The sequence below is a fragment of the Ptiloglossa arizonensis genome, chromosome 10 (genome assembly GCF_051014685.1).
Source record: "Ptiloglossa arizonensis isolate GNS036 chromosome 10, iyPtiAriz1_principal, whole genome shotgun sequence".
NCBI lineage: Eukaryota > Metazoa > Arthropoda > Insecta > Hymenoptera > Colletidae > Ptiloglossa > Ptiloglossa arizonensis.
Window position 1 is genome coordinate 16,199,548 of NC_135057.1, and position 20,447 is coordinate 16,219,994.

Below are 20,447 nucleotides of genomic sequence, written 5' to 3' on the forward strand. Positions count from 1 at the left end.
CCAATGGATTCGCCCCGTACCGGGTCAGACGCACCGATTCGAAAGTAGTAACCACGACCGCGCAGTCTTACGCGGGCCACCAAGTGGTATGGCTCGGTGGCGATCGGACGGTCGTCCGAGGTACGTTCACGCGTGGGCCTGTAACTCGACGCGTTCCGAGTTCAGCGTCCGACGCGACAAGTGTACCTAGCTCTCGGAGGAGAGGTCGAGAAGCGGAAAGAATTAAGGTTTCGCGGTCGGACGATAGCGTTCGTTATCGTTCGATCTAAACAATCGCGGGTAACGCCTCGTTCCGTTCGCGTTCGATCGACCGGGTAAACATTTATTCTCCGTACGGCGGTAATTCGGTCGACACAGGCTCGGAGCCAAGTGCTCTCCGGGCTCTATCTCCCTCGCGATTCTTTTTTTCCGCCGTTCGATTCGAAGGCGGCGCGAGGATTTTCTCGGTTTTCGCGGGAGATCGGAACGATTCGCGGATAGGAGGATCGACGGGTGGAGAGTCCGCGAGAGTCCAGGCTCGCGTACGACGCGGTCGATCGATAGAGGGAATTAAAAATTGAGTCGATAAAACGCGAGGCGAGCGGGCGATTCCGCGACGTGGACGTAAACTAAAGCCTCCGGAAGCGGCGGTAGTTATCGCTCACGGGGACGCTTGTCGCGACGCAAGAGTCGCGTGACTCGATTCGAGAAACGACATTGCTCCGCTATTGCGGGACCGGGTACACGGTTATTCCGTAGTCGGGCGCGTGCATTCGCCGCGGCCCGTGCTTCCACGGTGTAAAGACGGAGTTTGCGAGCGACCAACCACGGATGTAATTTTCTCGCGGAATCGAGGTCCGTTGATTCGACGGGGTTCGAACGACGAGAGGGAAAGCTGCCCGGCGATCCATCGAATTACGCTCGTTGCGCGTTTTATCGAGCGTCGATGGATATCGCGGACGGCACGGGTCGAGATTTCGAGGACGACCGAAGCGAGCGTTCTCTCGTCGATCGGTATCGAGACGGAGGATCGCGGCTGCGCGTACTCGATCGAACGCAAGGACGGGTTAAACGCGGTCGCGAATCGTTTCTTCGCGGTAGGAGCGGGCGAGAGTCACCGGCGAGCCATCGATCGGGAAACAACGGAAGCTACGGGACGCGGATAATTTTCGGTGTCGAGGTTACGCTCGAAGGCGGAATCAGGGGAAGAATCGATGGAACGAAATTGGTTCGCGACGTACGAGGAAGGCGGTACGCGCGTCCCCGAGCCTCGACGCGGCAAGGACCCGATGAAACATCCGAGCGTAAAAACAACCCCGCGGACCGGAGATCGCCACGGGCGATTCTTCCGATCGACCGGCTCCTCCTCGATCCGGTCTCGGCTCGGTTTCCCTTCTCCCGTTTTTCGAAGCGTCGAGCGTACTTCGATTTCGATCGAAACCTCGCGATAACGAGCATAAATTTCACCGACGCGGGCCGAGTTTGTTCCGTTTGGCACGGGAACCCGCTCGAGACCGTGCCAAAATTCGCGGAAAATTTACACCAGACTTTTTTCCCTCCCTCTCTCCTTCCATCGTCGCGATCCGGCTGATTTATTTCTCAGGTGGACCGCTTCGAACGCGCGCGATCGTTCGATTCGCCTTAGCTTCGATTCGAAGTCGCGGTCCACGTACGAACGTGCGCTTTCGACACTGCAGGCTGAACGAATTATCGTTAATTTTGGAAACAACGGAAGGTAGGAAGGAAGGAGACGAGCGAACCGTCGAAGCGCGTCGCTCGGAAGTTCCCCACGGAAGCTGTTCGTCTCTCGGCTCGCTCTCGACGAAGAGATCGTTGTGCGATTTTTTGGCAAGCTCGAGGACGAAAGGGTCGAAGGAACCGCGGGTTCGGTCTCGGTTGTCCGTTGTCTTAATTGCTCGGCGACTCGGGCTGCAACGTTGCGCGATAATTACTCGGTAAACACTGATTACGCCGTGCCGCACCGCGGCCGATTATACTCGGGAATCCGGTATCCGTTCTAACGGCCGCAACTCTCGGATTTTACGCCGCGCCCCTCTTCCCCGTGGAAATCCCGGCGAGTAGGCGAGTCGGTGAGTCGGCGAGCCGGAAGTGACGAGAGCGAATGGCCCTCCGAGTACGGAGTATCCTCGCAGGATTCCAGTTACCCGTCCGTCCGTCCGTCCGTCCGTCCGACCGATAATTACGCGCTGGTAGCCAGCGAGCTGGTCCCGACGGCATACCTCTCGAGCCGATCTTCGCGGACGAGACGATTCTCGAACCTCGGCACGGTGCGAAGAACCCGTTATCGTTGAACGATCGGCCGGGTCGCGGCCGATTTCTCGAGTTTTACGAAAACGTAGCGATTCGACTCGTTACTGGGTCGAGAGACGCGGCTCGTATCGCGATGCAGCGGCCCTCGAACATCGCGATTTCGCCTCGACGAGAGAACGCGGAGAGGAGAGGACAAAAGCGGGGCGAGGCGAGCGAGTTGGTGGATGGGTGGTCGGGGAGCGATTCGATCTCCGAAAGATAGGCAACGTCGTCGAAAGGCTGTTCCTTTCCGATTCCGCGGGCGTAACGGTATTACTCGCACCGAGCGGTATCTGTCCACGAGGTAGGGTCGGAAAGGGCGATTCCCATTCCCCGTAAAGGGCATCGGTCGCTATTGGGCCACCTTTGGCCTTAACCGTACAGGCACGAGCCTCGCATTACCAGTCGCTTCGAGTTATCTGCGCTTCCCACGTTAGCCCGGCCGCGCAACGTCGTACGCCGTGTCCCACATTTCCCAGCACCTGCACTGCAGAATCCCGATAGTGCACGTATATGCACGTCGAACCGCCGCTTATGCGCTTTCTCGTGCGCCGCATTTCGACCCTCTCCCTCTCTCTCTCTCTCCGTCCGTCTATCTGTCCGCTTCTATCTCCGTCTCTGTCCCTCTCGAGGATTCCCGTTCTCGTATTATCGATCTAACGTCGAGACTAATTGAACGACGAGTCGACGGTAACGTTCGTCGAAGCGGGATGTCCGGGACCTTGACATTTCTTGGGCGTCGCGCGCCAGGTACCGGGACGACGACCACCGACCGATTTTCGACCGCGGACCGTCTCGCGCGGAAACGCGCCAACTTTCCGAGCTTTCGAACTCCGCGGAACGTGGCCGGGATCCTCGCGACCCGTAACCGGTAACCTCGCTCGAACGGAAATTACCGGCGCTCTCGATCGTTGGCGCGCGTAAATTCGGACGACGACGCGTTATCGAATTATCGTTATTACGCGAGAACGCGACAAACCGGAAGAGCCCCGAGTGGCTCTAAGCTCTCGTCCGATTCGATCAACGTCGTCGATGTCCGAAACAAACTTGCTCGAAACGCGTTCGAACGTTCGCCGCGCTTGCGCCGTACCGGCACCCGTTTCGGAACGCCTCTAACCCGCTGCTAACTACTTGACATCGATCGACCTTAATTAAAGTCGGCACATTCGCAAAGTTTTACCCCGTACGTGCCCGCCCCGAGGACGCGAGTCCGTGTTTACGAGTTTCCCTTCTTGCGATTCCCCGAATCGGACTTTATCCTCGGCGACGCCCGATATCGAAAATACGATACCGATCGGCATAACGTAACGCCGCGGGATTCTCTCCACGACTTTCGCGCGAACGAGAGACACGCCCGGTAACCCGCGCGCCGTTTCGAGCGGAACGAGCGTCGTCGGTCTCGACGTCGCGCGAAAACGAGCCGAGTCGAACTCGGCCTCTCGACGCGCCTCGGAGACAACGCTCGAGGAACCTTTTCCCCGTTGGAGAGGTTTCTCGGAAACGCGAACGACTCGAACGACTCGAACGACTCGAAGGTGCGCGGTATTTCTTGGAATCGAACGCGTCGGTTAGGTCGCGAGCACGATGGATCGATTCGTCGACGAGCACGGGCTTCCGTTTCGATGCAGCCGGGGCTCCTTCTACCCGGGACGCGAGTCCAAGACCGAAACGAGGGACGAACTTTGCCCTCGGAAACAGTTGTTTCGCTATCGATTCGATCCATCGCCCTTCCACCGGTTCCTAGTTCCCAAACACGAAAATAGATATCCACGGCGGAATCTCTCCGCGGCTCCTCTCGCACGGTCGCGTCTCCGTGTTAGCCAGGGGCCGGGAATTGTCCCCGGAGCGAACTTTGGTCTTTAACGACCGACCGGTTACGCGATCCGCTTCTGGCTTCGATGGCCCGCCACGAGCATCCCGCGCCCGAGCAACTTTCGCGGCGAACGATCCTCCGGCTCCGACTCGCGCGAGCATCCGCGAACCTCTCGATCCTTTATTCGGTACGGGTATTTCGCGAGCAACCGGCGATACTTTCTCGCTTTATCGGATACCGCGCTCGAGGTTCTCCAGCCTCTCCGTTGCCACCGAGAACAACAATCCCCGACTTTGCGAATTCTTCGCGGTGGAATTTCCCCCAAGTCCGCTTCGATCGTTCTCTCCGCGATTCAACGGAGATGCGGGAAACTTTTCGGACAAGCTTGACCTTCGAAATTCGAAACTCCTGCGCGGAGATGAACTTTTTCGCGCGGCGTTCGCAACGATGAATTCGAAGAAAGGAGAAAAGTTGGGGGAAACGGAACCGGTGCCTCGCTGGAAACGGTGTCGCGGTGTCGCGGTGTCGCGGTGTCGCGGTGTCGCGGTGTCGCGGTGGGTGGACGCGTGCCCGACGAAATTACCGCGATGCGAATAATCCGGGGTTACAGCCGCGGCAGCGAACTTGTAAACGCAGTAATTAATATACGTAATCGTACGGCCGTGGCACCGTGAAATTCCGCTAAATTGTACGGTAACCGTGGCAACGGTACCCTAATTTTCGAGATTTTCCGAACGGAAGGACCGTCCGTTGCGTTGTCCCGCGGTATCGTCGTCCCCGTTCGGTAGGCAACGTTTCTTTGGTATTTTCGCGATTCTCAACGTCGACGGAAAGTTGCGAACTGTTCGGTGTCGAGGAATCGATCGGAACGCGGTTCGCGATCGAGGCGCGAAACTCGCGCAAACTCGCGAACGGAAACGATCGGTCGGCGCGCGGTTCGGTAAACAGTTGGCAGGATTTTTCCACGGAATCGTTGGTCTCGGATCTTCGATCTGCGTTTCGGCGGCGGAACTTGCAGCGCGTTTCTATTTCGGCGTATAAGCGCGTCATAAATTTGCCCTCGGCCAGCAGCCGGCGTCGGTTGTTTTATGCTCTCTGGCCAGGAACCTGGCCGGGTAATTCTGCAATGCGGTTGAAGGCACCTATATCCTCCTCCCAACTTTCTCTCTTTTCACCGTTTTCGAGCCTGTCCCTCTTTCCTTCTCGTTACCATTCCCGCGCCACCGCCTCCGCGTTCGCGTCCGCCTCCGCCTCCGCCTCCGCCTCCACCGCTGCCTCTGCCTCTGCCTCTGCCTCTGCCTCTGCCTCCGCCTCCTCCTCTGGCTTCTCGCGCCCCTTTCCCCCGTTCCCCGGTTTCTCGATTCCATCCCCTTTCTCTTCCGCATCGCCATCGCCGCGTTTCCCGCGCTTCTCTCTCGCGCTCTCGCGCTCTCGTCCCTCGTGGCAACTATCTTCCAGCGATCGTCCGTGGAATTGCAAACTAGCTATCGGAACCGCGAGAAGTTTCGCGAGAAAAATTTACGAGCCGCGTTAAGAGACGTTGAACAACCGGTCGCTGTTCCAACGACGATTCGAGAGTTTGTCCGCGATCCGTCGCGGACATCCTCCGCGTTTCAAAGTACCCGCCAAATCCTCTCTTCGTCGCGATCTCTCTCCTTTTCCCGCGCTCCCGGTTTTGGAAAATATTTCGTCCAGGGTAAAGGAGGAGGTCGCGCACCGATCCTGGAAAACAACGCGCACCGAGCCACGAACCGTATCGCGAACCCAAGTTCGGGGGGTCTTAACGGTAACAAAGTGTGTACACGGTCGACAACAACCGAGGACAGAACGGTGGGCCGTATATTTGCGCGGCGTGTTTGCTCGGTTGCGTCGAAGTCGTGCTTGTTCTTTTGCCGAGCGTCTGTTTGCGTCGCAAACTGCGTCTCCCGGTAACGGTCGGCTTTTCTCGTCGATCGATGCACCGTCGCAGGAGCGCACTTGCCCGATCGATGCTTCGTTGCCCCGAATCCGACGATTTTCGACCGACTCGACTGTCTTCCTCCGACCGGTAGGTGTCTCGACATTTTTCAAAATCGTTTTCCAAGACCCCTGGACGAATCCAGGCCCGAGAGACGTCCGTTCGAAACGAACGCGTGGACCTCCGGAAAGTATTTCGAAACGTCGTTTTTTACGAATCTTCGAACCTCGAGCGCCGGTTCCCCGGAAGAAGATTTCGAGGGAAACGTTCTCTCGATGCTCGTTCGAGAAGCGGATTCGACGGAGAACCGGAGCGGCGTCCCGATCGACGATTCCTCGAAGCCGGCGCGAAAATCTCCGAGCCGAAGAGTTTGGTAAACGCCGGGAAGGGGGGAGGGTAACCGTCGGAAAAGTGGCGGGATCGGAGAAACGGATGCTTCGACGGGGAAACTTTTCCCTGAAAATGTTCGGAGATACTCTCACCGGAGGCCGAGGAACGAGGATTTCGTAGAAACTCGTCCGTACTCTTTGCTCCTGTTGGCCCTATTATTTAGAGTTTTGTTCGTCGATATCGAAGCTCCGGTTTCCCGTTTATCGGTCGAGGATGCGCTTACCCGTAACATCGACCTCGGTCCCGAACCGAAAGATCATTCGCGAGACAAGGTTGCACGCCGCTAACAACGATCGGCCGACTCGCACTCGAACGAGCTGCAACGAGACCGACGCTCGTCTCCAATTAACGACGCAACGGGCGTACCATCGAAATCGCCGCGATCGAACGCATCCCTTATGGCGAAACGTAATTAAGGACGCGGGTGGGAACTCGCTCGATACTCGACTCCGCGACGATCGATATTTAATCAACGTTTCGTTGCTCGGAACGAGCGTTCCGTTCCGTTCGGTTACCGGTCGCGATATCCGTTACGTTCTCGACCTTGTTAGACACCTGTCCCGGCGAAAGAATCTACGCGCGCCGGAAACGAGAAAACGGGAAAACGGGAAACTCGCGTCGTCCTCCGTTTTCGAGGCGCGGTTTCGCCGGCGAAATCCGCGCGAAATTATTCAACGATCGTGCTCGGAACGATATTAGAGCCGTAACGAAGCTCCGGCCTCGTAAAGGTAGCCGCGATAAAAGGAACGGAGGGAAACTGCCGGAAAAAGAGGGGGCAGGAGGGTCTCGCGCTCGCGTCGTCGCGGAATAAATTACGTTGAACGCGCGCGTGCACGCGCCTGCACGCGCCTGCACGCGCCTCCACCGGCCGACACTTGAACGGTTCGCGATGCGATGCGATGCGATGCGATGCGACGCGACGAGCGCAAAGGCACGTACGCGACCCTACCACCGTAATTGCGAACCGACCCTGTAATACAATTTTCGGTTTTGCCGCGACAAATTCCACCGCGAAGGAGAACGAGCGTTATCGACGCGACTAGAGCACCGCTGTGTTCGTCGATCGCGACGACCGCTACTCGACCGGTCGTTCCTCGAGCAGAACTGTCGAGTGGATCCTCGAATATACGCACCTTTCGAACTCAGTAGCTCGCTCGGTTGCTCGACCATCGAAGCAGGACTCGTCGCCGACGGGTAATCGACAACAGCGTTGCGCAATCCGTTGGATTTTCATCGGAAAAGCGCTTTTCGAAATTAACGTTCGCCGTTCGTCCTTATTCGATATTCCACGAATCCTGGATTCGCAGTCGATGCACGTGCGAACGCGACGACTACGTGATCGCATTACTCCCCCCGGAAAAAAATATGTGGGAAAATTTCGGCCGTCGGCGCGCGGCAACGAATGTTTGCTAAATTATTGAAATTTGTTTTGAATTCGAGCACGGCCGGTTTGTATTCATCGGGTTCGTTTCGGGTGGAATTTTATCTTCCCTTGATCGGTCCGGCGATGCACGCGTTCCCAACGTTCTGCGATCAAATTCGTAACTCCCGTTGCAAAAACGATGGACCTCCCTCGCTTCGGGGGGAACGCGGATTGCAACGCGAACCGTAAAGGGAAAGAAAGTCGTGCAGCTTTTCGTCGAGTCGCTATACTAGTCGGAATCGACATCGTCGCGATTCGCGAATCTCTGCGCGCGTATCCTCTCGCGACCGGAACGAACGATTCCGCGTTCGCGATCTCGACTTGGACGTCGAAACTTGGCTCGGCCGGTTTCCATTGGTCGGCCGCGAGTTCTGTAATCCGGGGAAAAGAGGAGCGACGCCCGAGAGAAGAAAACGGTGGAAGCGGAACGGTATCGTCCGGCCGTGACGAGGAAACCTCGAGGATAACGCTCTCGACCGGGCTGGATAGAGATAAATAGATTTTTCCTCGTTGCGATCCTTGGAAATAACTCGGCATCGCGAGCGAATCCTATCCGGAGGAACCTCTTCTGGCTTTTTCGAGAGTTCTTCTTCTTCTTCTTCTTCTTCTTCTTCTTCTTCTTCTTCTTCTTCTTGTTCGAGACGGAAGGAAAGTTGGCTGGAATCTTTCTCGGGCGAATTTCTCGGCGGTGCCGAGTTCCGTCGGCGGGAATTTTCGGCAGCCGGGTCTATTTCGCGTCGATAGAAATTGCGCGTTAAATACCGCGTGACATTGCATTTCGTCGACCGCGGTATCGTTCCAAACGGAAATCTAATTTCGCGTAATCGTCGGCGTCGGTAATCGCCGGAATACGATTATAATTCGCGAAGAAATTAAATCTCTGTGGCGTGCGCTCGCACTCGCGCTCGCGCGCGTCCGCGTACCCGTCGTTGTTAGCAGTCGTCCCGGATTCACCGGGAAATCCTGGTTAATTCGCGTATCAACGACATCGAATCTCCGTTACGCGGCCGCCGTATTTCGCAACGAGTTCGCGGGAACGTTAAATTTTCAAACGATCCGCGTCGTTAAAATCCAATTAACCCGCCCGCGAAAAATTGAACGCTCGCGACGCGAACCGGCCCGCGAATTTCGATAATTCGCCAACGAGATCGGATAGTTCGGACGATGTTCGCACGAATTTCTCTCTCTCTCTCTCCTGCCGTGGAAAATTTCCCATCGTCCGCGCTTTCGTTTCGCAAAAACGAAATTCGCGTTGTAATCGCGAATTACGTTCCCGCGTTGCGCGAAACGTCGAGTCCCGGCTTCGTTCCCATTAATTATTTCGCGAATAATTGGACGATTACCGCGCAGGGTGATTCGAGAGACGCGTTCGCGTTTTCCTTGCCATTACTCTTCCGTTGTTAACGCGAGTATCGTCGCGAACGCGCGTAAAAGCGCGTAATCCCCCGTGCTCGGCGGAACCGGGCGTAATTCCGCGCGATCCTTGTTGCGTTCGAACGCTTCTCGGGAGAGCGTGTCTCGCGACGATTCCACACGGACGGGTACTCGGGTACTCGGGTACTCGGGTACTCGGGTACTCGGGTACTCGGGTACTCGCGTTCGAGCTCGGTGGTGATCGAACGGACAACGAGATCCCGAGACGAACGTCGCCGAGCCCGAAACGATCCGCGGGAAAAGTTCCCGCGAGGCTGGCGAGGCACGAAGCGGCCCTTCTACCTATCGCGCGACGATACGCGACATTAAAATTCATAAGGCGACTCGGGTGTTCCCCGCTTTGGCACCCCGCGACCCGAACGAGCCGCGCATCGTATATTTATGGAACTCCTTCGGATGCATCGCACACGCATCTCGCGCAGCTCGCGCAGCTCGCGCGACTCGCTCGATCTCGGTGCGCTCCGTTTCGACCGTATTCTCGCGTCGAAGGTCCGAGCGGACGCGAGGGAATCGAGTTTCGCCGCGCAGAGCCCGGAATATTTAAAAACGCGCGAGTCCGGGACCGGATTCCGTTTCGCGGTACTCCGGTAACCCGGGGATCGTATCGGAAATATCTCGATCGGCGAAACGAGCGCGCTCGACGCGGTTCGACGATTGGTTCCCGCTCGTAGAAGGTGCGAGGAAAAGTGGATCAACGAGCCGCGGAAATATTTACCTCCGGCTCGCGCAGACGGGATAATCCGCGTTCCGGCGCGGTCCGGCGTAACCAAGTTTCGCTATCGATAACGCGACGCCCGCGAGATATTAAAGTTTGCGTTGATAAATCCTCCGAGATTGCCGGACACGTTCACCGGAAAAATATATGTAGCCGGGCGCGCGCGCGTTGTTCGAAGAATCGCCGAAGAAATCCTCGAGGAATAGACTCGCGCGAGGGAGAAACGGAACGAGGATCGCGACCGAGAGTTTCCACTCGCGGACCGTAATTTATAATGGGTTCGCCGTTGGGCGAATAAAACGGCCCGGCGGTGCGAAGAGGTTCTTTCGAATTCGGGGAACGAGAGGTACGAGGTGTCCGTCGAAGAAGCCCCGAAAAACCGATGGAAACTTTTCGGAAGTTACAAGAGGGTCAGCGTCGTTAATCATTCCTCGGCCGTTCTATGGACGCATACATTATTCAAGACCGTCCCGACGCCGACTATGCATAACTTTTGTCGATGTTCGCGCGCCGGTTTCCTCGAAAAAGCGCGGAAGACGCGGACCGTCGCGATCGTAAGAAACATTTGGCAATTTTTTCGAGAGTTACGGCCTCCGTATCCTCCCCGGTGATTAATATGTAGATTTCGCGAACGCGCAATGGGAGTCGTTCCGAGCCCGAGACCCCTCTCTCGCGAAGAAAAATCTAAATACGGAGCGGGAGAGGCGCGAACGTTCGCAAGCTATTTGGTCGGTCTCGAGGACCGGGGAAAAAAACGGATCGTTTCTCCGTTTGCCGCGAGACACGATAGAGAAAACGAACGAACGAACGGACGAGCGAGTTGCTCGATCGCGATTCGAAGAGGCGATCTCGAATCGCGATCGAATCCCGAACGGGCGGGGCAGGATCCTCGATGTTCGATCGATCGGGTAAAAAGTCGATGCGGTCGATGGTCGGGGTTGTTCGGCGCGTGCACGGAATGCAGGGGCGCGAGGGTGCGTCACCGCGCACGTAGGCGCGTACTTAGCACCCCCGACTGTGCAAGACCACTCGACCGGCACGTACCGGATCCTTCAGACGTACCTACACGCCGGTAAATTATCGCCCGAGCGTACGTACAGGGAAGTGCACCGCTCTCGTTGTTTTACACTCTCTCTTTCCGACTACTTTCTTCGTCGCTCTCCGAGCCAACCCTCTCCACGGTTCGTCCAACTCCGCGCTCCGAGCACCGTCCTCGCTTTTCTCTTTGTTCTTTCGCGTTTTGCCCACCGCGCGTCTCGCACCTCGGCTTCCCGAGCCGCGCGATAAAAATGAGATTTACGGATTATTCCGTGCCGCACCGTTGTCGACGGGATGAATTCTGTATTACACCGACTCTCTTTTTCCACGCGTCCGCCCCGACATTCGAACTTTCGTTTTCGCGGGAAAAGGAAAGTACCTCCGCTCCGCGATACGCGTGTCCGGACGTCTTCGGAAACGGTCGCGCTACAACCAGCCACGACGGATCTCTCGGATGTTCCCTCTCGTTCTCGTTCTCGTTCTCGTTCTCGTTCTCGCGGTGTCGCTTCTCCCCCCTGCGGTAAGGAGGAAGACGTACAAAACGGAGAGATATTCCGAAGAATCCGTAGGAAAATGTACGACGAAACGACTCGGGTTTTATTTCCGGACGGATGTTCCCTTTGTGTCGCGCGTACGTTTTCTCGAGACGACGCGCGACGAGGTATCGAATCGAGGGACGAAACTCGACGCGACGATAACGAAACTTCGGATCCTTCCGATCTCGCGAAGCTCGTGGATCGTGCCCTCGCGCTTTCCCCACCTATCTCGAACAGGGGATCTCGGGAACTACGATCGAAAGTTTCTCTTTTCGCCATTAACGGCGACCATCGACTCGAAAAACAGCCAATCGCGAGATTATCCACCGCCGCGGGTCCGACGCGAAAACCCTGCGATTCCAATGCCCCGTTAATTATTTCCGTTATTTTTCAAACGCCCCGAGTTCGCGAACAAACTCGTAAACGGCCGCGAGCGGAACCACCGGGTGCTCGAACGTCCGAGTCTCCCGGATGTCGGAGATTTTCGGCCTCGTGGAGAAATTGCGCGCGCAAAGTCGGCGAGAAAAAGGAGGAAGAGAGGGGCACTCGGTCGTAAACCGTGCTTCTCTCGCGACGCGCTACGGATTATACTAGCAAATTGCCAAACGGATACGACGTTCCGAAACTTTGTTTCCTTCCGAAGAGAAACCGACTCTCTCGCGCCAATGCAATTTGGACGTTCGCGAGACTTTCCGAGTACGTCTTCGCTCCGAGTCGGCGAGATTAAATTCCGCGCACGCATTAGGAATAAGTTTCCCTAACATCGATTAGCATACGCGAGAAGCAGCGACGTCTCTCGTCCGCTCCCGCGACGACCGAGTCAGTCCCTTCCGATTCGAATTGTATCAACGGTAACATCGATTACGGGATATTATCGCGAGCGAAGGTATTTTCGAATCGCGTTTAAAACCGGAACGGATCGCGTCGCGCCGACGGGCTGAAAATCTTACCGAGTCCTTTGCGCGTTCGAGAGGAGCTCGAACGATCCACCCGCGACGTTTATTACCGCGCGAGAACGCGCGCTACGAGACAGCCGTACGTCCGTTCGGTCACGCCCGAGGATGTTTAATTAACTCCGACTTACTTTCCAGCGAGCCGCCTCTGACTTTTCAGCGATTCGACGCAGGAATTTGACCGACATTTATTTTTGGCGCGAGCTTTACTCTCGAACGTAGTTACAGCCTCTTTCTCCATCTACATAATTGCTATAAATATTCATCCCGCGGGAACATTTTCATAAATAAATTATAACCCGTAGAGGCCACCGGGGCTTTCGATCCCCCCGATCGAAAGACGGGGAACGCGTAGACGGAGTTTCGGGGCCGGTTCGCGTCTGTCCCCCCGCGTTTCCTTCGGCTCGGTAGCTCGCGGAAAATTGAAAGGGACCCTGTGAATTTCCCCGAGAATCGCCGAGGAAAATCCAGCCAACGACCGACCACCGTCGCTCCGCGCGATAAATTCACCGAGCCGGCGGCTTAAAGCTGCCGTGCCGAAACTCGCGGGAGACGCCGCGTCGGGCCGCGTCGGGCCGCGCGCCTCTGCGTCCGATGTGCGGCCAGACCGCACGACGCTTGTTTCCTCGAACAGACTGCATTACGGGATACCTGTCACCGACACGCCGCCGGCGAAAATCGCCCTCGCCGCTCGACGAAACCATAATTTCATTGGACGTCGACTGGAAAGGCGCTCGGCTTAGTTTTCGCCCGACCACCGGTGCCGAGCGTCGCGCGCCGACGCGATACGTCGATCGCCGTCGAGGACGGTAAACGGTAATGCGCGACGACGACGGTCCAATTACCTGCGATCTTAATTTCTCGCTCGCTCGATCGATCCACCGAGGCGTGAAAATTTCCTCCCGAGATTCCGGAGACGATACATCACGGTGCGTGGAACAATTTCTTTGAAGGTCGTCGAAACGACGTCGGGCCAAACCACGCGCTTTTAGCGTCGAGATCGATACGAATACAACGCGCTTTGACATTAACGCGACCTTTGCGAAAAATTCGTAGATATTTCTCTCGACAATGTTCATCGATGCGTCTCCGTAGACTCTGGAAAGTCTCGAGAAGGACCAGCGACGATCGACCTCGATGAAAACGTATTCGCGGTTCCGTTCGAGGAAAACTCTCACGACCTTGGAGTCTCGAAAAGGATAACCTTGAGCGATTCGTTTTTTTTTACTTTGGTCAAAGTCCGAGAGCAGAACCACAGAGGGCGAGCAAAGTATCGCGAAGCTTCGATCCCGTTTGCTCGAGTTCTCCCGGTCGCTGTTAGGATTCTCGGTGCCGTTTTCGTTTCACCTTTGGTTTCGCGTTTCCTTTTTTGGAGCGTTTCTGGCCCTCTAATTCGTCGAGAGCGAGAGCCACGACGGAACTGTGTGTGCCATTAACCCAAATAATTCCGAGGCAGGGTCTCGCCTTCCTCGAATCTCTACCCTTCTTCGGTTTCCTTTCACCCTTTTCTCTCTCTCTCTCCCTCTCTCTGACGTTTCTTGCCCCACAGTTGGATCCCGATTCTCTTTGAAATACAAGGTGGACCGAGAATCCGGAGTCGCAACGATTCTTTCGTAAAGAGGGAAATCGGAAGCTCGCGTTCGAGAAAACAGCTTCGAAATTCCGTCCGGGACGTAGTCGGCCGCTTAATCAAGATTAGGTTTAATAAAAGGTCGTGGATCGACGCGAGTATTTCGAGGGAACGCGATGTAATCCTCGATGTATCCTTGTCGTCGCGCGGAAAACCGAGCTTCGTTTTCTTTTCTTTTTTCTTTCTCGACTTTTACGACATCGAATCGACTTTCGGAAAATTCTCCAGTCCTCGTAGAACCGCTTTTCGAACGAACCACTTCCGAGCGAACGTTCCAGGGATCCCTCCGGTTGGATATTTATAATCTTCGCGGAAAACCGCCGATCTTATTGCTCGTGCTATCGGTTATTCGAGACCGATTACGAGCTTCGTTACGCGGTAGACGTTTAACGTTGGCTTCGTTCGCGAAGAGGCAACGTTGAATGGTCAACGCCGCGAAGATAATTTTCCAGCGGATTATTCCATTAACCTCGCGGTAATTAGTTCCCGACGAGATCCGCGAGCGAACTCTCGTCCGTTTTTTTTTCCTCTCCTCTCCGTCGTCGAACGATTTTTCGTAAACCGAGAAAGTTCGATCCCGAAGAGAAATAATAGGCGCGACTCCAAGTTCGCGGTTTTTCGCGCGTACCGCGTAGATAATTTTTCGACGATCCGCGACGTTCGATCCAGACCCGTCCTTCTCTTCGATCCCGTTGAAAAATCTCCGCAAAGTTTCGATCGATTCGTTTACCGTTCGGGAGCGACGCCGGCGAATTATCGAATCGAATATATTAGCCGGTCGAACGGTCGCGTTAAAGTGGTAAACGATCGCGATGTTTTAATTAAATTCGTACCTCGCCCGAAAGATTTTCCATCGATTGGAACGGCGGCGGTGGTTTTCGGTGTGTTTCATAGGCGACGTTAATGATATTTCCACTTGAATTTCATCCGTAAACCGAAGGGAAATTATCCTCCGATTAAACGGAGCTGGAGCAGCCTCGGTTCGAACGGTATCGCGTTCGAGGTTGAAATTTTCCGCAATTTTCTCTGAAAATTATCGAGCGTTTCGATAATCGCGAAACCGGATCGCTCGCCGTTAATTTCCGATCGACTTTCAAAGCGAAGCGGTGAAAGATCGCGCACGAACGAATAACGATCCGATTTCTTTCCGCGTTTCAGGATCGCCTGCCACGATTCCTGGACCCAGCTGCGACAGTCGCCGTTGTTCGGTTGCATATGTCCGAACATGCACATGAAGAGGCGTTGCGACAGGATCTTCTCGATGGTGAATCACAATCCCTGCGTTGGTGAGTATAGAATCGGGCCCGTTCGATCGCAACGTTTATCTTTTCTCTTTATCTATGTATACGTATATACACATGTGGTACATACAGGCATCATCCGTATCATCAGTGCGTACACACGAGACTTTCTCGCTTTGGATTTTTTTGTTTCGTTGTGAATTGCCCTCGAGCCAGACACTTTGCGATCTTGAATGAACGAGTACATATACATATATTCGTAACCGTTGATTAATCGTATTTACTAGCGCACCTTGTGGAAGACGACTTATTGGTGTTGTGAAGTAACGTGTGTATTTTTTGGATATGACGAATACCGATTTACTTTTACACGTTCCACCCGTCTCGTTGCGAGAGGTTTCGTTCGATTGCCCGGCCCTTGTGTATCCGTTCGTCCGTACCTCTTTGCGAAGTAACCGTTCTCTTTTTTCGTCAGTTTTCCCCCGATCGAGGCGCGTGCCCCGCGGAAGAAATCGCGCCGATCTTGGCGATATTTCGGATCCTATCGAACGAAGGAGAAGGAACGGTTTCGGTCGCGAGGTGCGTTCAATTATTTCACGGACTCGAGGAACGTCCGATACCTCGCATCCGAGAAGTTCGGGCCTCGATCGTTCCATCGAAAATTCATCGAACTCGGTCGGAGCTCGCCCGGTTCGTCGACGGATCGAAATCGATCGTCGAAACGCCGTCGGAACTCGGACGATCGAAGAAACGTTAAGGTTTCGATTAACTCGGAATCCGAGTTAATATTTGAGGGAAGGAATCGACGGAGTAAACGAAGGAAAAAGGCGCTCGGAGAAAAATTCGCTAAACTCGGGAAGAGGTTCCATCGATCGCGGAGACGTTTCCGCTTATCGTTTTCGGTCTCGATACTTTTTTCGCTCGTCGAAGTTGAACGCGAGGAAAGGGACGAAGCAATTACTTTCAGCGATACCGCGATGTTTAAGACTCGTGGGACGCGACGTTATAGCCTCCTTCGGATAAGCTCCTTTCTCCTTAATTAACCAAAGGCTACCGGTATCGAGATGTAGATAAGGATTTCATCGCGTGGCAGGCTCGACCTTAATTTCACTGAAATCCCGTTCCCTTCGAGCAACATCTTCCGTACCTTGGCTCCCTTCGAGCCTAACGACACCCTCGACCGACTATTTTTAGAGCCTCCTTTCGTCGGGCCGCCCGTGAAAACGATATCCATCCCTCCTTATCTCCGATCGCGATCGAACGTTACGAGATCAAAGATCCTTGCCGCGATAGAATGCGTCGCGTCGGTTCTATTCGTCGAACCGAGTCGGCCGCTTCGCGAGTAATTCGTTATCGGCGTTTTATCGTTGTCATCGCGATGCATATTTTCCAAAGCGAAGAAACTCGGGTTTTCGCGAGGTCCGAGAGGGTCCTTTCTCTCTTCCTCCTTCGATCTCGGATGGCGATCTGGCAAGGATCGTCGCGTCGAATACCTTCTTAGGGTATATCGCGGCGCTGCGTAAGTACGTCCGCTTCGTTTCGAGCGGACGAGCAACCACGAGCGGCGTGCACTCAACTTTGTACGTTTCAGCACCGAGGAGTCGAATCGTCGCTTTGCAAATCGATCTCGTCCGCAAAGATAGACCGGGCACGCGAGCACGAGATACCGAATATACGAGTAGAAACGAGGACGAACGGAGGCTCGAGTTCGTTAAAACGCGGCGATTGCGACGAGAAATCGAACAACGCGCGAAAGAGATCCTCGCGAGACGCAACGAGCGCGTAGACGAGACTCGTCGATACCTCGTCGAACGAAAAGAATCGCGGAAGCAGCAAGAGGAATTTGGAAACGACGATCCTGGATGCGTTGTCCCGTCGCGGTCTCGAAAAATTCACTCCAGCCGGAGATCCACCAGGCAACGATGGGAGCCCACGGAGGCCTGGATCCGACCTCGAAAATCCTCGAACCTCGAGGAACGTCTGCACGAGAGCACCAGCACCCCCTAAGTATGCATTCTGCCCGAAGGATTTGCATTTCGAGATCAATCCGCACCGTTCGCTCGACAATCTCCCTTATTTTCATCCTCGGTCGCTCGATCGAACCGGCTCGACGCGAACGATTCTCTCGCCTCGCGGCGAGAGAAACACGGGACCCCGAACCGATTACGAGATATCAGCATGGTCTTTGTTACGGCTCGTTGTTAGTTTTCTCACCGTCGGTCCCTTTTTTCGCGAGAGGTACCGCGTCGATTCGATTCGATTCGACTCGAATTCGACTCGAATTCGGTTCGATCGAGGCTAACGCCGGCGAGTCGACGAACCGCCCGAAACGAGGATCCAGGATCGACGGAAATCGTTCCTTTGGAGATGGAAAACGGTGTTGCTCGTTGGAGGCGGATAAGAGTTCGAAAGCCTTCGGGCGAGAATGCAAGGAGATTGTGCACCGCATGTCCGTACTTTTGCACGAGAGATTCTCTTTTTTTTCTTTTTTTGTGGTCAAATCGACCGTGCACGTTCTCAGCCTGCACGCCTGTATTTTTCTATTTCTTTCCGACAATGCGCATGCTCGTCGATTAATCGCCCACTACGACCGTCTTGCTCTCTGTTACTCGCTCGACTCGCTACACACTCTTCTCCTTCCCGTTCCGCGCGTTCCCTCCTCCCGTCACGATTCGGGTCGCGTTTCGGAAATTAACGCTAAGAAACGAAAGGTTTGCGAGTCCCTCGGCCGATCGTACCGGAAGCTTCGTTTTTCCTTCTTCGTTTCTTTTTCTTTTTTCTTTTTTCTTTTTTCTTTCGTCGGAGATTCGAAGGTATCGGCGCGATACCGTCTCGCGGGCGACGAGGTTATTTTCTTTTTCGTTGGAGGAAGATTCGTCGTAAAAGGATCGCGAGGAAGCCGATACCGGGTGTTAAACGAACCAAGTCGTAATCGAAATTGACGTTCGACCTCGGTTGCGCGGCTCGGGACTCCCTTTGGCGTTCCAAGTTCCTTCGAAACTCCGAGCAAGCGCCAAACGCCTAAGCAAACGCTTTGCTCGCGAGCAGCATTGGCTTTGAAGCCGCGTTCGGGAAACGATCCTCGAGAGAACGGCTGGATCTTCGAGCCCCGCTCGTCTTTTTGTCGACCGTGAGTTTGATTGACTCCTCCGGGGACGTTAATGGGCCACGATAGACCTTATCTCCGGAGTTATTTGCGGAATGCCGTAGTTGGAGCGGTTGTTTCGTAACGAGCGGTCGCGTATCTCTCGACGGACATCAATTATGGAAGCAAAGTCACCGAAAACCGTGTACTTTGTCTCGGATAGCGCGGCGCTCGAGCTCGTCGCCGACGCGGGACGGCTCGAAAACGAGATACGCGTGCACGGGATGCGAAAATTGCTTCCTCGAAGATCTTTCGCTCGCGAAACGTTCGTTAGATATCGATAACGGGGCTTTGTCGCGTCTCGCGCGACCAGCCAATTTCAACTTTCAAAATACGCCCGTAACTTTATCGAGCTCCTCCCGGAAACACACCCGCGCGCCGATTGATTTTCTTCGATACTCGCCGCCGAAATTCCCAACCGTCTCTTTCGAACGCGATTTTCGTGCTCCGAAAACCGTTTCACCCGCCACCACCACCGTCACCACTACTACCACCACCACTACTATCGCCACCACCACCACCACCACCACCACCACCACCACCACCACCACCACTGCCGTCACAAGCGTAGTACATACCGCGCGAACCTGTCCGTGCACGTGTACCAATGCGATCACGCACCCCACTCACCCCGTTCTCGTCCGCGTCTCTGCTTCTGTGTTACAGAGTTCCTGCCCTCCTCCACCTCCGTAGACCTGTCGGGCACGGACTCGGCCCTGTATCCGTTCGACCCGCAGCAGGAGAGCTACCAGGAGATCTGGTTACCGCCGACCAGTATGTACCCCTATTTTCTGTTCCCCGGGACCGCGCGCACCTCGTACTACGACCACGAGAGCACGTACGACGTCCAGGAGCCCGGACAGAGGCGTCAGCACGGCCACCGTCATCAACACGGCCGTCATCAGGAAGCACCGGAATTACCCGGCGGGCCCGGTGTCCTCGTGGTCGAGGCGTACGATCCTCGTGCCGATCACGAGAACCGGCAGGGGGCTCGTGCTGGCGCCGACGACGAGCATCGGCCTACTTACAGGGAGAAAGATCGGTCGATGGAAGGACCTGGAAGCTTCTATGATCGCGGCTCTTCTTCTTCGTCTTCCTCCTCTTACTCTTCTTCTCCCTCTTCTTCTTCTTCTTCTTCTTCTTCTTCTTCTTCTTCTTCTTCATCTTCTTCTTCTTCTTCTTCTTCTTCTTCTTCTTCATCTTCTTCTTCTTCTTCTTCTTCTTCTTCTTCCACGTTGTCCAAGCATGATCGTGCCTCCAGCACAGTGCACCTGCAGCCAAGGCACTCCCAAAGCGAGCATGACGCGCACCTGCACCATCATCACCACCACCAGCACCACCAGCACCACCCTGCACCACCCGCACCACCGTCCGCCGCGACGTCGTCTTCGTCGTCGTCGTCGTCGTCGTCGTCGGGTTATCCGCCGCCTCGTCCAACGCCTACCGTGGACGAGACGAAACGTATCGAGAGGCCCGACCTGGTGCAGCCGAAGAAATTCGCGCCCAGGCCCACCTACGAGCACCAGGCGATCTTCGATCGCGCCGACGACGACCTCGATGACCACGAATTCAGGATCGACGCGCTGCCAGTCGACCGGCTCTTCGATCTCCGCGAGGCCTTCGAAGGGTTCGTCGACCAAGGTTCGTACACCGGTGTCGGGGTACCGTGGCCCGCGGACAACCACCGACCGACCCCGTACGGTTATTTGCGAAACACCGTGCGAAAACCGGGCTCGCGAACACGTCGCTCCTGCGTTCCGAACCCCGCCCTTTTTCCGCGGCTAACTATCGCCAATTTAACGAACTGGACGCTACCCGTGCGACGCGACGCCGCGCCGAACAAGAGGGGTTGGGAGCGCGGTTGGCCCTTGCGTCCTCTCGAA

General features: G+C 55.3%; 1 protein-coding gene across 4 annotated transcripts in view; it reads left to right on the top strand.

Moving 5' to 3' along the window:
* Positions 1-20,447, top strand: part of Gfrl (Glial cell line-derived neurotrophic family receptor-like) — a 168,083-nt gene that overhangs the window by 116,853 nt on the left and 30,783 nt on the right. For 2 of the 4 annotated variants that reach the window (XR_012993504.1, XM_076321820.1), the window contains exons 5-6: positions 15,337-15,464; positions 19,231-20,205. Coding sequence is in view for 3 of the 4 variants with exons in the window: in XM_076321820.1 (XP_076177935.1) it covers positions 15,337-15,464; positions 19,231-20,205 (1,103 nt within the window). In the remaining variant the exon portion in view is untranslated. The remainder of the gene's footprint in view (positions 1-15,336; positions 15,465-19,230; positions 20,206-20,447) is intronic. The other 2 variants (XM_076321821.1, XM_076321822.1) reach the window with 2 other exon arrangements.